Source organism: Anarhichas minor, unplaced genomic scaffold (assembly GCF_050575085.1).
Source record: "Anarhichas minor isolate MPS153535 unplaced genomic scaffold, ASM5057508v1 ptg000033l, whole genome shotgun sequence".
Taxonomy (NCBI): domain Eukaryota; kingdom Metazoa; phylum Chordata; class Actinopteri; order Perciformes; family Anarhichadidae; genus Anarhichas; species Anarhichas minor.
The window spans coordinates 14613526-14629029 of record NW_027466479.1 but is presented as its reverse complement, the minus strand read 5'-3'; the positions used below and the strand labels follow the sequence as shown (position 1 = coordinate 14629029).

The 15504-nt window shown below is 42.1% G+C and overlaps 1 protein-coding gene across 1 annotated transcript; it reads right to left on the bottom strand.

Moving 5' to 3' along the window:
* Window positions 1-1619: 1619 nt before the first annotated feature.
* LOC142965015 (copine-4) lies at window positions 1620-14637 on the bottom strand. Its single transcript, XM_076105682.1, has 14 exons — window positions 14602-14637; window positions 12578-12649; window positions 12219-12293; window positions 11534-11617; window positions 11352-11441; window positions 8827-8925; window positions 8239-8325; window positions 7551-7610; window positions 7317-7450; window positions 7106-7160; window positions 6835-6886; window positions 6122-6255; window positions 5494-5730; window positions 1620-1751 (listed from the first exon to the last, which is right to left on the bottom strand). Exons 1-14 carry the CDS (start codon window positions 14620-14622, stop codon window positions 1620-1622), a joined length of 1332 nt encoding a protein of 443 aa, XP_075961797.1. The 5' UTR covers window positions 14623-14637.
* Window positions 14638-15504: the final 867 nt, after the last annotated feature.

The following is a 15504-nucleotide window of genomic DNA, read 5'->3' as shown; positions in this document are numbered from 1 at the left end:
AGGTAGAGTATTGCTCCTTTTCGGTGGTTTCATCCAGCCTTTATACATCCGATCCACTCACTGTCTCTCAGTGTAATTCCTCTGATGTCGGTGGTCTCTGAAACAGATATCAGGAGGTTTCTCTGTTGAATACTGATCAGACTGTCAGAGACCGAGGCACGCATGCAGTGTACTCTCAGGACAGCACAACTTTAGTTTGCCCTAATTAACTATATGGAGATTTGTGAGATAATTTATTCTTGTATTTTAATGTCTGTCTGGGAGATATAGAGGAGAGTGAAAGAGAAATGTTGTGGATGAAGATGTCATGAACCAGCACTCCACAATACTTGAAACTGCAACACAAACAAATAACACTGTCAACCTACAGGGCTGTCCATTAGAGATATAGATAGAGGTGAGTGATATCTAAGTGGAGGTCTGCATAAACAAATAGTCTGCATATTCAGTAAACGGAGAAACAGAAGCTCAAAGGGAAAAATAAATCAAGTCTTTGTTGTCTTTCTTTTTAATTCTAGGTTATATCGCCACCCTGAACACACAAAATGCATTTTGATTTATGTCACTTGGGAGGAAGTCAATTTGTTATACATGAATTCCTTGGAGAACCTTACAATGATAAATACATGTCTAGCCCCACACCTTACACTATCATTTACCAAAAACCAAAAAATCTAAAATTGAATTGAATCCCAGGCGATTTATAGACATATTTATCTACCCACAACATGATTAATACAAGTACACATACACACAAACATTGGATCACACCGAAATGAGAAAACCAAAGTGTCTTTATTATAATCAACATGCAGAATACAGAAAAAAACAGTTTTCAGCTCACTGATAAGTGTCTACCACACACGCTTTGCTAACCTCCCAAAACTCTTTACAATGTAAGAAGGTTATTAAGAAATTATTACAATTATTAAGTTGTTCATTTCCATTTAGCAAAATCTCAAACAAATCTGTAGAAAAGAACCCCCAAACACCCACGACAACCCTGAATGTCACTCAAATGACAGAGATACTTTATTTCATAACTAGCAAGCGGGTACTGGAGATTGGATATTAGCAGGAGCTGAATTATTCATGCGTTTATGCGGTACACTAACAGGGACACTACCGTTGCCATAAATAACATTTGAATTGCTAATTCTAAGCATTGCGGGCTATGCAGTCACATTTTATTTTTTACTACCCACAGATCTTTTGGTTTACTTAGGCTACTTGCTAGTTATCTAAATAAGGTAGGAATGTCATTTCTTTGGGTGGGCTATGGTCTGAGTCTGCATGCTGGTTCAAAAGACTGCTCTTATTTCTATAAATATCTTTTAGGTATACAGTAGATAGTAATAATTTCCCAGGTGACGCCATTGTGGCCAAACATGCAACAGTCATCAACGGTGTAGTTCAAATTGTTTCACCAGAACGAACTAATTCTCTGAGCTAGACTACTTTATGTATTATGTGATATGGTTATGTGTTTGTTTGTGTGTGGGAATGTGCTTGTGCTTTTACTTGTGTATATGTATTATACAGTACATACATACATTTGTATATGTATATATACATGATATATGTGTGTATTTGAGTGTATGTTTGCATGTAGTCCATTGTCAGGGGCTGAAGGTTCTTGTGGACTCATAGTCCGACATACACTTGGGTTTGATGCCTTTTGCGTTGTAGTAATCCACCACCTGGTTAGGGACTTCTGCCAAAACACTCTTAGCCAGTGCAGCTGGGGAGGCCTGGAGACACAGAGACAGAAGGAGAGCGAGGAAGCGAGGGGTCACAAATACACACACATCATCAGCCATGCATGATTCTAGGATGCTACGATTTGCCGTTGTGTTGCTATCAGCCTGAAGCTGTCAAAGGTCTGGACTAGTGAGACTGATGTTATCAGACAAGCTCATTTGAAAACCTCAAAACGTCCCTGCTTTCACCTTTTTGTCCTCTAGTATCATAGTTTGTTTGCTATGGAGAAAAGCTCATCAGATCCTGTCTATTCATTAAAAACAATGCATGAAAGCAAACTTTTTACACATTACAAAAGCAAATGATCATGCATTAAACCTGGGTACAGATAATACTGGAAAGTAGTCCCCTTGTGTTTGGTCCTATTTTGCTATTATTTGAGAAAAAACAAAAGGCAATTCCAATTTTCATGGGTCAGCATAGGTTTGTGGAAAATGTACATTTTCCAAACAGGAACCATTGCAGCCAATAAAATGACAGTTTATGTTTGAAACCTCCACACTGAATTACAAAAACTACGACATTAATTGGAGCTATTTGTTGCTAGGATTCTCGTTCTAGCCTTGCAGAATTCTCATAATCACCTCAGCTAAGTGTTTATTTTTATTCATTGTATTCTGATCTATTATGTCCTCTGTGGATGGTTCAACACTGGGGCAATTATTTCTGTGCTGTTATGTGTCTGTATATGACTTTTTTCCTCTTTGCTTTTTATTTTGTTCCACATATCTAATAAATAACTAATAAAAAACAGTTGGTCACAAAAAGACCTGTCTTATTCCATCAAAGGACTAGATTGATGATGGATTAAATGTAAGACTTTTCCTTTGAAATATACAGTTAAAATAAGAGAAGCACATTCTTATGCGTACATGAATTCACACACATAACTTTGCACGCATACAAGTCAGCCACTCCTCCACCTGAACGCTCACATGCTCCCACACCTCCAAATCCTGTAAGTCAGAGAGTCTGTCGTATACTCCGTCTCACATAATTCCCAGAGACAATGCACCATCAAAGTGCAGCCACCCCGACCCCACTCCCTCTCCTTCCTCCTCATTTCCACCCTCCCTCCCAGCTCCTATCTACCTGTTATCCCCCACTCTGCCTGTGTCACAGCAGCTCCGTCCTGCTAATCCCTTCTGAAAAGAAACGACAGAGCAGAAAATCACCTCTCCACCTCTGTCACACACTCCCTCGCTCCATTTTGTCTTTAGCTCCGGTCTCCTGTTGACCCCCCCCCCCCCCGCCCCTGCGCCACCACCACAACCACCGGCCGCTGTCTCTCTCCCTCCACCTTCCTCTTCTGCTCCTCCAAATTTGTTCTTCACCTCTCCTCTCTGACTGTCTCTCTATTTACTTTTAGGTTTATGTTTGAACTCGTGCACTTTGTCTCCCCCTTCTCTCTCTGTTCAGCTGGATGTAATTTGTTGATGTCTCAACCTGTCACAGACCAAACTCACCATAACAGACCGGGCCAAACTGACCCTGTCAAAGTCAGACAAAATGAATGCCACCAGAGAGATACACGTGCACACACACACACACACACACACACACACACACACACACACACACACACACACACGCGTGCATTGAGAAGATAGCTGATGTGTTTTGACGAGCACGCCAAGCATATTACGCCCACACATTCACACTCGTTACCCCCTGAATACAGCACTTCTTGACACCCACCCATCCACCCAACACACACACACACACACACACACACACACACACACACACACACACACACACACACAGATAGAGCCACTGCTGAGTAGAACGTTTTAAAAGCCATTGCTTGGTGTGCCCCCTTGGTATTGAACCTCGATACTTTTCGAGTAACAATAAATAATGTTTACTCACACTTTCATCGCACATTTCCACATCTTTCTTCTAAACGATAATACTTCTCTACCGACTCCTGAAACTAGCAGTAGCTGCAACCTTGGGTAATGCTGACAAATTATGTACGTCATTCCTCGAACACGAACTGTCCTTGGTGAACGTGCTTTTAAAGCTTTTGCAACCTCATCTTTGTGTGCGCTACAGAGACACTTTAAACTAGATTCATTTATAAACACAGAAGATTTTAAAAACAGGATTAAGTACTATATTTGACCCTTGGATGTACATGTCCTGTTACGGGAGAACACTGCTAATTCATTGTTTGATGTCATTTGACTGTTCTTTTATGTGAAATGTCTTATGTTGACATAACTGACACGCATTACCATGATTGTCTGCTATTGTCCATTCATGTATTTGTGCTGCAGATATTAACATACTGTACTGAAAACAAATTCCACCTGCCATGCCTTGGCCATGCGGCTAATATATGGCCAGGACTCCTTCGCTAAAGACAAATTATTTATGTCACAGTAATAATTTAAGACTAAAATACATTTTATTTGTTTGTTTTAGAATTGTATCCAATATGAGATGTCATTTCCCCCATTAGTAAGCAACGGCGAACAGCAAATCAAGACTCATTTATGTGATATGTATATTCTCTGTTGAAGTACGGACTAGAGAAAACTGTGGGCTACGTGATTTAAGGATGACTAAAAAGTGCTGCTGTTGTGGTTGTTGTTGCCTTAAAGAAACTCTTCAGCATGCCATTAGGGTTCAGGTGCCCCCAATTTGTGTTTGTGAGACACAAATATGTCATGGTCAAATAGGCCACAACCGTGGGATTAAAACTGTGTTTGAATTCAAACACAAAGCTATCAATTTTCGAAGAGGAGCAGCGAGTGGCCATTACAGGATAACAGAAAACATGATGTAAGGAATGAAGTGCCAAAAAGTCATCAAACTAACTCGATAATGTCAGCTGCATAGCAATTTCTATCAAAAATGTAGCCACCATAAACTAGTGGTCGTACCAGGCCAAGTAATGCTGTATTTACAAAACCCCTGAACATAAACTGAAGGGTGTGTTTCATTGCTTATGAATTCCTCTTCTCATTTGTAAGATTGTGTTATATTTCTTCCAAATGTTACATATTCTCACTTCAAATGATTATATGTTCTATCTGTGTTAACCATCTGGTAAATTTACTAGACGTTATTTCAGCACCAGGTCCTGTTCAAAAGAGCCAGACCAGGCACAGTGGCAGCTTGTCTTCATGTGGGGGCATTGATTATCACAGAGGTTATGACACCATATTTACTATCTTTTACATGAGCCTTGTGCATACATTGTTTTCTGCAGTAGATATGTGAAAACTTAGTTTTTTTCAGTACAGAACCTCAGGTGTTGTTCTGGCAACGGTATTGAAAAAAAAACACTTGAGCCCACTTAAGAGGCTTTTTTAAAGTCTGTGGCCTTGCTGTGAAATTCCTTAACATTTAATGACAAGATACTCTTTTGTAACCTCACATTTCTTATGCCCTTTACTGTTGTTATTCAGCTTGAAAAAGCTCTTACGTATTAAAGTAAGCAGCTCGGTATCCACTATAGTTATGCTGGCTGTGAAGAAGTAACCACACGAGGTAGAAAAATATAGCTGAAATACAGCATCTTGTGCAAAAAGCATGTTACAAAACTCATTCTGCTGCTTTATTATGTAGTGCCCCATTTGTATGTGTCTTGATGTTGCCTGACCTCCCTGGAGAATTAGTCACATTTTCTGGCAGGAATGCATTTATAAAAAGCTCTATGATTTTTCCAGAAATCCAAAACTTCTACTCCTCGCCCTTCTCCCCTCCTCAATCACCACCCACGTGTTTGAAGTCCTTGAAGGGGACGAACTGGACGATGTCGCGGAGGACAGGCTCGCCCTTTGGTGAACGCAGGATCCCATCGTCCCCGTCCAATATCTGCATGTCTGTGAAGTCTGCGTTGCCCACGCCGACGATGATGACTGACATGGGCAGGTGGGACGCATGCACGATGGCCTCCCGTGTGTCCGCCATGTCGGTGATGACGCCGTCTGTCAGGATCAGCAGGATGAAGTATTCCTGATGGGAGGGGAGAAAGTTGTGGGTGGATGTGGGAAGGGAGGAATAGATATTCGATGACTTTTATGTTCTAAAAGTGGCTTCTTGTCAGGGGCTAATTTGAATAAAACTCATTCGAATCCACTAGAGAGCCAGAAAGAAGAGGGAGGCATTACTGCAGAGAGGAATTTGTGCTCTAAAATGTATGACTGGAATTAAATTAATATCAATCACTTCCTCCCTCTTTTCAATGCATCTCTTTCTGGCCCTTCCTAGTCCCATCTTTTATCTGTTCTGTCTTTTCATTGCTATTTGTCTCCCCCTTCTCCTCCTGTGTCCCAGGGCAAACACCAAACAACAATCACAACAGGAACAAAATAGCCCAGACTTTCTTTCTCATTATCTCGCTCACCATGGCCTCTTTGGTGTGCATCTCCTCGGAGGCAGACGAAGCAACTTTTTGGATGATTGGAGCGATGTTGGTGGGCCCATAGAGCTGGATCTTAGGGAGGCAATTCTGATAGGCCTCCACCACGCCTTGGATCCCTGCAACACACACACAGGCTCTTTTGCCACTTATATATTTGTCTTCACCTCTCCAAGTCAAAGTTCTTGTACTTGCAAAAGTATCCGCTAAAATGAATCGGTCTGTATGATTACACTCCAAGGTTACTGGGCATTTTTCAACAAGCATTCCCATAGTCCACACAAACTATGCTGATACACACACACACACCTTCACGGCAGGAACACAGCTATGTGGGGAGAAGAGCGCAGAAGCCCATTTCACACATACAGATTAGTGTTGTTTTTGTCTGTATCTTAGAGGCCGAAATACTTCCTGCAGCATAGTGACAAATCTCCCAGCTGCATATGTGTGTGTGTGTGTGTGTGTGTATTTGTATATTTGAGGGGAAGAAACCGAGTAGGGACCGATATAGAGGGAGAAATATGGGTCTAACTGGGAGGGAGAGATGAGAGGCGTGCAGCAGTGCTACTGCGGGACTGCTTTGGTCCTGTGGTGCATGAATAAAAGTTTTTGTGAGTCAAGAAGTCTGTGTAAATACAAGGAAGTGTGTGTGTGTGTGTGTGTGTGTGTGTGTGTGTGTTTGTTTGATAGCTCACCAGCACATTCAGGATTGTCCTCATCAGAGTTCACGGCGAAATCATGTGAAACCTTCACGTGGGGCAGAGAGAGAACACAGAGCCGTTAACCGCCACATCAAATTGAACACTCAGCACAACATGTTCAGTCCAATTTACAGTTTGGCAGATGCATTCTCTTTTCATGTTGATCAAAAGCAAGCTGTGCCTCAGAAAGAGCTCTCAAGCCTAAATCTAAAGTAACCACAACTCCCCCTGTTGCTGTGAACACACATACACACAAATGTCCTACCTTGAAGTCAGGTGGTATCAGTGCTCCAAAACCAAACGCAGGGAACATTTTATCACTAGAGAAAGACAAAAAGGCACGTAATTCACTGAAAACGATCGAGAAAGGCACAGAGGACAAAGAAGGACAAAGGCCTTGAGAGGGACAAGCTAGTGTGTGTATGTGTATGTGTGCGAGTGTGTCATCGATAGATAAATGATGAAGTGGTTTCTACCTGTCATAGTCTTGGCAGATCTCTCCTACAGCCACCAGCGCTTTGAGGTACTCGTTGGGCTGGTAGGGATGGATGTAGTGGAGGGAGCAGCTGTTTCTGGGATCCCCATTCGATGCTGTGAAGTCTATTGCCACCTGGGACAGAAACACACACACTCACACCGCATGAGTGGCCATGGACAGGCAATGACATGCTGCTATAAATATTGAAAAGATTATATGTGACAAAACTTACTGTGAACTGAATTTGGCAGCCTCCCATGATGTAATCCAGGAAGGAATACATTTTTATGATCTGTCAAGGGGGATGTTAAGATTTATGGATGTCATGGAGTCAAGGTAGCATATAATAAAAGCTGAATGAGGTGGATGTGGCTGTGTTTGATGCGTGGTGACACTCAACACTAGGGCTGAAATAATTAATTGATTAGATAACACAAAATGAACTATTCCTGTTTCATTTTATTTCATATCTTTGGTTTTGTACTGTAAATTGGACAAAACAAGCATTTTGAAGACGAAACCTTTGAGAAATGTGAGATGGGCATTTTTCAGTGTGACATTTAAACAGTAAACAACTAATCAGCTAAACAATTAATTGACAGATTAAAGAGACCCTGTGGAGTTTTCCGTACACTAGTAGTACGAGGGGGTCATATCCAAGCATGCACTCAGGCTACACGCACCCACAATCCTGCCACTGGTTGCACACTACTCCATAAAGTAACAGTTAGTCGACGATAGCGCACCAAGAAGCGTAGAAAAGAGGCCAATAAAGACAGGGAAGAAGAAGACTGCTAGCAAGCAAACATTCAAAAAGACACACATTGAATGTAAATATAACTCCACGGGGCATCTTTAATCAATAATGAAGACAATAATTCCTACTTGACCTGTGAGACTCATACAGCGAGAGAATTCACCTTGCAGTGGTTGATAATGACAACACCAGAGTTTCTGTAATTCTTCTTCTTCATCTGGTATTTAGGGTTGATGCACTCCCACTGAAGCTGGCCAAACACACACACACACACACACACACACACACACACACACACACACACACACACACACACACACACACACACACACACACACACACACACACACACACACACACACACACACACACACACACACACACACACACACACGTAAATGTCATATCAGCCAAGAGGTCTGAACCATCTCTTTATGGTGTAGCTGCTTGCTCTACAAGTTTGAGTATAACTTACATGTATGTTAGTGTTTGTTAACAGATGCATGTGTGGACATTTACAGCTTTTTGACAATAATCTTTCAAATCATATAACTTTTTAAAATATGTTTTGATTTAGTTCTAATTGTATACTAATTGTACTTTTGAATCACTCTGAGATGTTTATTCTCCGGCGGGTTGGATGGTTAACCTGTCCTCATCATCAGATTATTGGTATATACTGTATATCCAACTACTATAGATCCAACTATTATCAAACCATTCATCCATTCATCTCCTTGCATGTGCTCACCTGTTTGCCCTCCTGCTCCGTTCTCATCTCTTTAAAGGTGGTCTGAAACTCCCCAATAAAGTCATGTTTTCCATTAGAGTCCCAGTCCCAGACTGTGCCCTGGAACAGACACAAAGACACACACACAAACACACAAGCGCACACATTCATTCATTTAGAGCGCAGCTGCAACACTGTCATCTGAATGCACACACACACACACACACACACACACACACACACACACACACACACACACACATACACACACACATGCACTCATGGCATGCAGGGAAATGCCATGCTGAATGATTGATAAGGCAGTGTTGGTGGGGGGGCAATGGAGCGGTGAAATATTAATCTGAGGATGCTGAGAGGGACGTGGCTTAAGAGAGCGCTTTATGTGTGTATGTGTGTGTATGTGTGTGTATGTGTGCGTGTTTCATCGTAATAGTTTGTTTCTCTCAAAGGAGCTGCCAGACAAGATAAATGGCCTCAATCACTAGTGAAATGTGCGGGTCAGCGGGCCATGGCTGTGCACATAATAAAGAAACAACCCTATAATTTGAAAAGGTTTCAAAATGGCACCATTATCTAGACTGTCCCGCAGAGGTTTTATAATCAATAATATTACAACATATTGGTCAATAGAGACTCTTGTTAACATAGAAGGGGGAGAAAATGCTTCTGCCCTTCACAGCTGTGAATTGTGTCATTTTGCTGTTGAGCTTTGTGACCTTCTTGCCTGAGGTCACTCCAACAACTAATTCTGAAACAATCCAACAACGATTGATTAACAGCAACCACTGGCAGTAATCCCCTTATTTCAGATCTCCCACTTGAGCTGACAAGTGCCCGCACCTGAAGTGTGTGTCTGATCATTTGTGGATCGCATGCATGTCTGTGTTTTCGGCAATCATTTTTGTGTGTGAAGGGAGCGAGCGCTCGATTTGCAGCCTTGCTTCCACTTCAAGTTGCCGAGAGCTGTGAGAGTGAGTAATGAAAAGAAGAAGAATCTCCTTCCCATTCACTGAATACTAACAGTTGGCCGGAGAGAGAGAGAGAGAGAGAGAGAGAGAGAGAGAGAGAGAGAGAGCGAGAGAAAGAGAGAGAGATGGAGGAAACGGATAAGAAGAAATACAAAGTGTGAGACAGACAGACGCTATAGAGGAGGGATATGGATTTATGCATTGGTCAGTTAAGAGCCCAGTGAAAACCAAGCACTGGTCTGAATAGAGATCTCTGCCCTGCCATTTAGCTCTGATGCTTCAAACAGGTAGCCCTGGAAACCATAGCCGATGGCGCGCGTGTGTGTGAGTGAGAGTGTGAGCCCTTTCTCCTGCTGTCAGGAGCCATGCAGAGTTAAGACGCCTCTGAATATTTAATGAACAAGTTCATGTTTATTCATGGTGAGAATAACTGTTTGGAGCTGATGTGCGGCCGCCACTTTCTCACATGCACATGCACATGCACACGCACGCGCACGCAGAGCTATTCTGGCAAGTAAAGGTGAGAGTTTAGGACGACCACTGAGCTCTTTCACACCCGCCCGGCTCTTTAAATAACACATCAGGACTAAAGGAAAAGGCAACACATGACCTGATCTCAACTCATGACTCTGGAAGGAGATGTTTAAGGCTCCTTTGTGACTTGTTTACATGGTTTGATTAATTTATATACGAGTGGGTATGTGGCACTCTGTGCATGTTTTACAAATGTCATCATTTGTATGCTGCACAGAAAAACCACCTTGCAAAGAAACACCTGCAGGCCTTCGGGTGCTGTTTAGCCTTTCCCTCTAAATGGGCATTGGGGAACTTAAGACTCGACTACTGCAACAGCATCCTCTATGGTTCTCCCAACAAAATCATCAATAAACTCCAATATGTTCAGAACTCTGCCGCTCGACTGCTCACTTCCACCCGCCGCTATGAACACATCACCCCGGTCCTTCACAACCACCACTGGCTCCCGGTCAAATACAGAATAGACTTCAAAATACTACTCACCACCTACAAAGCCCTAAACAACCTGGCCCCTCCCTACCTTTCAGACCTCCTCCCCCTCCACGCCCCAACCCGTTGCCTCAGGTCCGCCGGTGCAAACACTCTGAAGACCATCAGGACCAAGCGCCGGACCTGGGGTGACAGGGCCTTCTCAGCTGCTGCACCTCCCCTCTGGAACGCCCTCCCCATCCACATCCGTGAGGCTCCCTCCCTATCATCATTCAAACAAGCCCTCAAAACCCACCTCTTCAAACTCGCCTTCACCTGCTAACCCCTGCACCCTACCCTCCACTACATGACCTATTCCGCACAGCTTCTCCAGTTATTCGTTTTTTTTGTTTGTTTGGTTTGTCTCTGCCCTGTAAAGCATCTTTGGGTATTTTGAAAAGCGCTATATACATTTGATGTATTATTATTATTATTAAAAAATGAAGGGAGCCTTAGCCAAGGCTCAGATCGTTGCCCATTATATTAAAGGTTAAATAAAATGATGTTGACATTCTAATGACCTGTATGACATAGTTACAGTTGCAGACTCACCTTTAGCTCTCTATCATGGTCACCACTGCAGAGTGTGTTAAAGGAAACTTTGAATGATTTCCAAACTGGGCTCAGGTTGTTCATGATCGTCTGCAGGGCACAAAAACATCACAGTTTTTGATAATCACAGGCCTGAGGCAGAAAACAATACTTAATGCGTGTTTGTGTGCGCATGTAATTACCTCTGTTCTGTGCACGAGCGACTCGGTCCCATCATCATTTATTCTGAAAATCTCCAAGAAGGGGTCTGACTTGCTGAAGAAATCCTTTAGAGGAAAAACACGCATGTAAGGCATTGCCTCAGAACTGCCTTTGATCACCATAAATCATTCAAACACTAAGAGAATCATTATTTCACCCCTTATTTCTTCCTTTCTTCCTTTCCTGTCTTCTCCAATTTAACCGCCCCTTCCCTGCTTTCTTCCATCTTTCCCCTAAGGCACAACTTGCTTGGATTAGTCATCCGTGGCCATGAGTGTGTGTGTGTGTGTGTGTGTGTGTGTGTGTGTGTTGGGGGCTGAAAATTAATATAGTTATCTGTGTGTGTGTTGGTGGTGTGGCTGAGATAGGAGGGGTTTGTTGAGGAGAGGGGGGTGCTCACCTATCTCAGCAGGCCTCTTCTAATGCCAGATTGTACTTTTGTGTATTGTGCGTGGGTTGCTTCATCGTCAATTCCCACAGCCCTCCACCCACATATTTCTTCACACCCACACACACACACACACACACACACACACACACACACACACACACACCTGCCTGCACAGCGCACACTCAAACACATCTTTGAATAAGAATGGCTCCGATATCTAAGGGAAAACCACAGGTTTTTAATCTTTGAGAAAGATCTCACACAATCACACAAACCTTGTCGTCTAGCTTACGAGCGCTGAAGGAGAGTTCAACGTAATCGTCATTACCAGACAATTCCTCTGCTGTCACCTTTAGAGGGGGGAGTGGAGAGGGAAACAATGGGGGAAAAGATAAAGAGGGGGAGGCGTAGAGAGAGAGAGAGAGAGAGAGAGAGGAAGGAGGTGAGAGAAAATTATATGGAAATGACAAACAGACAAACAGAGCACATTGAACAGGCAACATCATCAAATTAATTATCTTCAGAGTGTCTGAGTGCAAGAGAGGGTGCGTGTGTGATTTGTGCGTGTGTGATTTGTGCGTGCATGCGTGTGTGTGTAACTGTGGTGGGGCTGACTCTGGAAACAGTGTCGCACCGTTATGGAGGACTTCCCAGAAGTGTTTCCCTGTTTGAGTAGAGCTTTGGTCAGTTTCCTCTGAGAGACGATCTGAAAGAAACAGAAACGAAGAGTCCACAAAAATCAGTGTTTCTCCTCAGAGGGACAAGCTCGCCCTGTTAGTGTCACCCTGGTGTTACCTCACACTTCTCCTTAATAGCATATAACTGCTTACTTTACACATCCAATGGACAGAAAACAGGATGGCAGAGTCACCTTTCCCGCCACCTGTCAAATGTAATTTTCTCAGTTGTTGTATCCCTGATCTGCCAGCTCCTGGACTCTTTTTCGCCAGGTGTTACACAAGCTATAAGTGACCGCTCAAGTTTACATGGAGAGGTCGGTGAGTGGGTTCATCAACCAGGTAGGCGAACTAAAACAATGAGCTTGATTCTAAGTGGGATCCGCAGTACGATCAATGCTTTCAAATGACAGGGAGTTACAGGGAGTCATGTGATTCAGTGTTAATCCAAAGAGCAAAAGGGATACACGGGTGTTTTGTTTTGGGGGCTAATTACTGGAATGTCTACTTCTTTCATTTTGACTGAAAGATTGTATCTGAGTGCATCTTTATGTGTTCAGTTTTGATGTACAAATATGAAAAAAAAGGCTTTAGATATATTTCATTTTTAAATAAAATATTACAAGGAAAACAGACTTTCCCTGACTCCAACTTTATTGTTTATAAAATTAATTCTTTGCCACTTGGGGACAATAAAAGCAAGCTTGTAGACACAATGCTGACATATTTTTAAGTTGATATGGCTAACGTGTTAGAAACAGTAGCCTTTTTATCATTAATATTCATTTGGTAATGTAGTTGTTTGGACACAGACAAAATGTTGGCGGCATGTTATCCTATTTCAATAAACCTCGCTGGCTCTCGCCTTCAAAATCCCTTTTGTCCGTGTCAGTTATCTCAGTTCTCCCAACTATTGTAATTCCACCAGCTTTATGCTGCTGACAGCGTCTCTGACAATGGGAGGCGCACACAAACACTTTAATACTTTTTGGAACTCTTTTCCTCTTATTTCCTTTTTCTCAGTGTGACTCAGCTGGTGATATCCTGAAATCAACTTGATAATAAGGACCACTGCAGTTGCAATATTTTTTCATAAATGCTCTTGAATGTTAAAAGAAACACTTGAACTACACAAATCTTTCAATATTGAGTACAACTAGATTATGAAGAGAGGCAACAACACCATTACATGAGAAAAAACACCCTATGTATTAGCGTATGCATATATAAACGCTTTGAAAAAATTGTTATCAGGGCTTTACGTAACTGGACTCAAGGACATCGAAAGCTCAGTGTAAATGCAGATAGCGACAGTAGCCGACCTCAAGTGAAAACATCACATTAGGATTCCATCCAGGTCTAAAGGTAGCCCTTCTAATCATAAAGTTGCTCTCTCGCCCTTATTGAAGCTCACATTACCTGATGCAGGCGTTTAAAATCCCAACAAGCTCAGATAACTTTACAAAGGATTATAAACATGAGCCTGACATTTTTACACCCTGCATTCATGCCTGCATAGGTCTCACAGAAATGTCCATGCTCTGCACTGGTAAACAAAACACTCATACTGTAAGGGATATACTGGTGAAATGCAATTTGCTGGTTGTGAATGCATTCACTGATGCACATAAATGCACTCCTGTCATGCATTCACCTGCAGAAGCATGCTCTCGCCGTTCGCAGTTTAGATGAGACCTCCATACTTCCCGCACCACTTAGCTTGTGCAGCAACCTGGCTAACATGCTGTTTCACATAAATTTAAATAAGCCTGGCTTCTAGGAGATGTTTCTTTTGTTGAATAGTGTACAGTGGAGGGAGACAGTGATAGCAAGTTAACATGGTGAGATTACAGTAAGTGTCCAGAACTCTGCTAAAGCTTCACTTACTCACCTTTGTGTGCACTTATCTATCATACCATGCACTCTTTCACATTAGCTCCCCATCTAGTCAAGCACTGACCAGTCAAAAAGACACACTGACCTGTCCTAAGGTGCACTCCATGGCTCCCAGGAAGTCAGCGTCGCGGAGGCCATTGTTGCCAGAGCTGATGTCATGAAGTTCAAAGCGGAGCCTCTGGACCTCCTCAAAGTAGTAATCCACCAGGAAGATCTTGGAGAAGACGGGGCTGCTACTGCTGCGAATCACCTCTGTACGGTCCACCTGCAATCGCACATGTGCATGCAAGTGCACAGAGGCAGGGGTGCATGGACACACACACACACACACAGCTCCGGGTTAACCCTAGTTCATCCAAGGAATTATTGGAATCTAGAAGAAGACAACTTCTTGTGGATTTAAATTTTCTCAAAATCCCAGGGCTTTGACGGCCAAACCCCAAGAGGGTCATGTGAATGAAAGCAGAGTTGGTCAATGAAAAAAGCATCTGGTAGGTCCAAATGCAGTTAATACAATAAATAAAATAAAATAAACTGTCAAATTGATTTATATTATTATTTCCATATGCATCTGTTTCATTGTTTTATTACTTTCTATGTCCAATTAAACATAAATGAGTGAAGAGTTTTGTAATGTAATTTATTTGATATGTCAACTCTATTATTAATCACTGTTTTTATTGCCTAATTAAATATAGATGAACTACTTTATAACCATTTTAAAGACAAAGGACATCTTTCATACAGAACACCTAATGACAAACAACTAAATATTTTATTATTATTCTGTTATACAGAGTGTTAACGCACAGTTTCTAATATTTTTCATAGAGTAGACGTCTTTGTGGAGTTTTATAAAACTGTGCTACTTTATTGTTAGTAGTTTCACTTTAAAATTGACTTTTTATGGTCTTTCCAAAGTAGACTGGAGTATGAAGATTTCATTCAACACCCAACACACAGTCACTGTGTATTGATTGTGAATGTT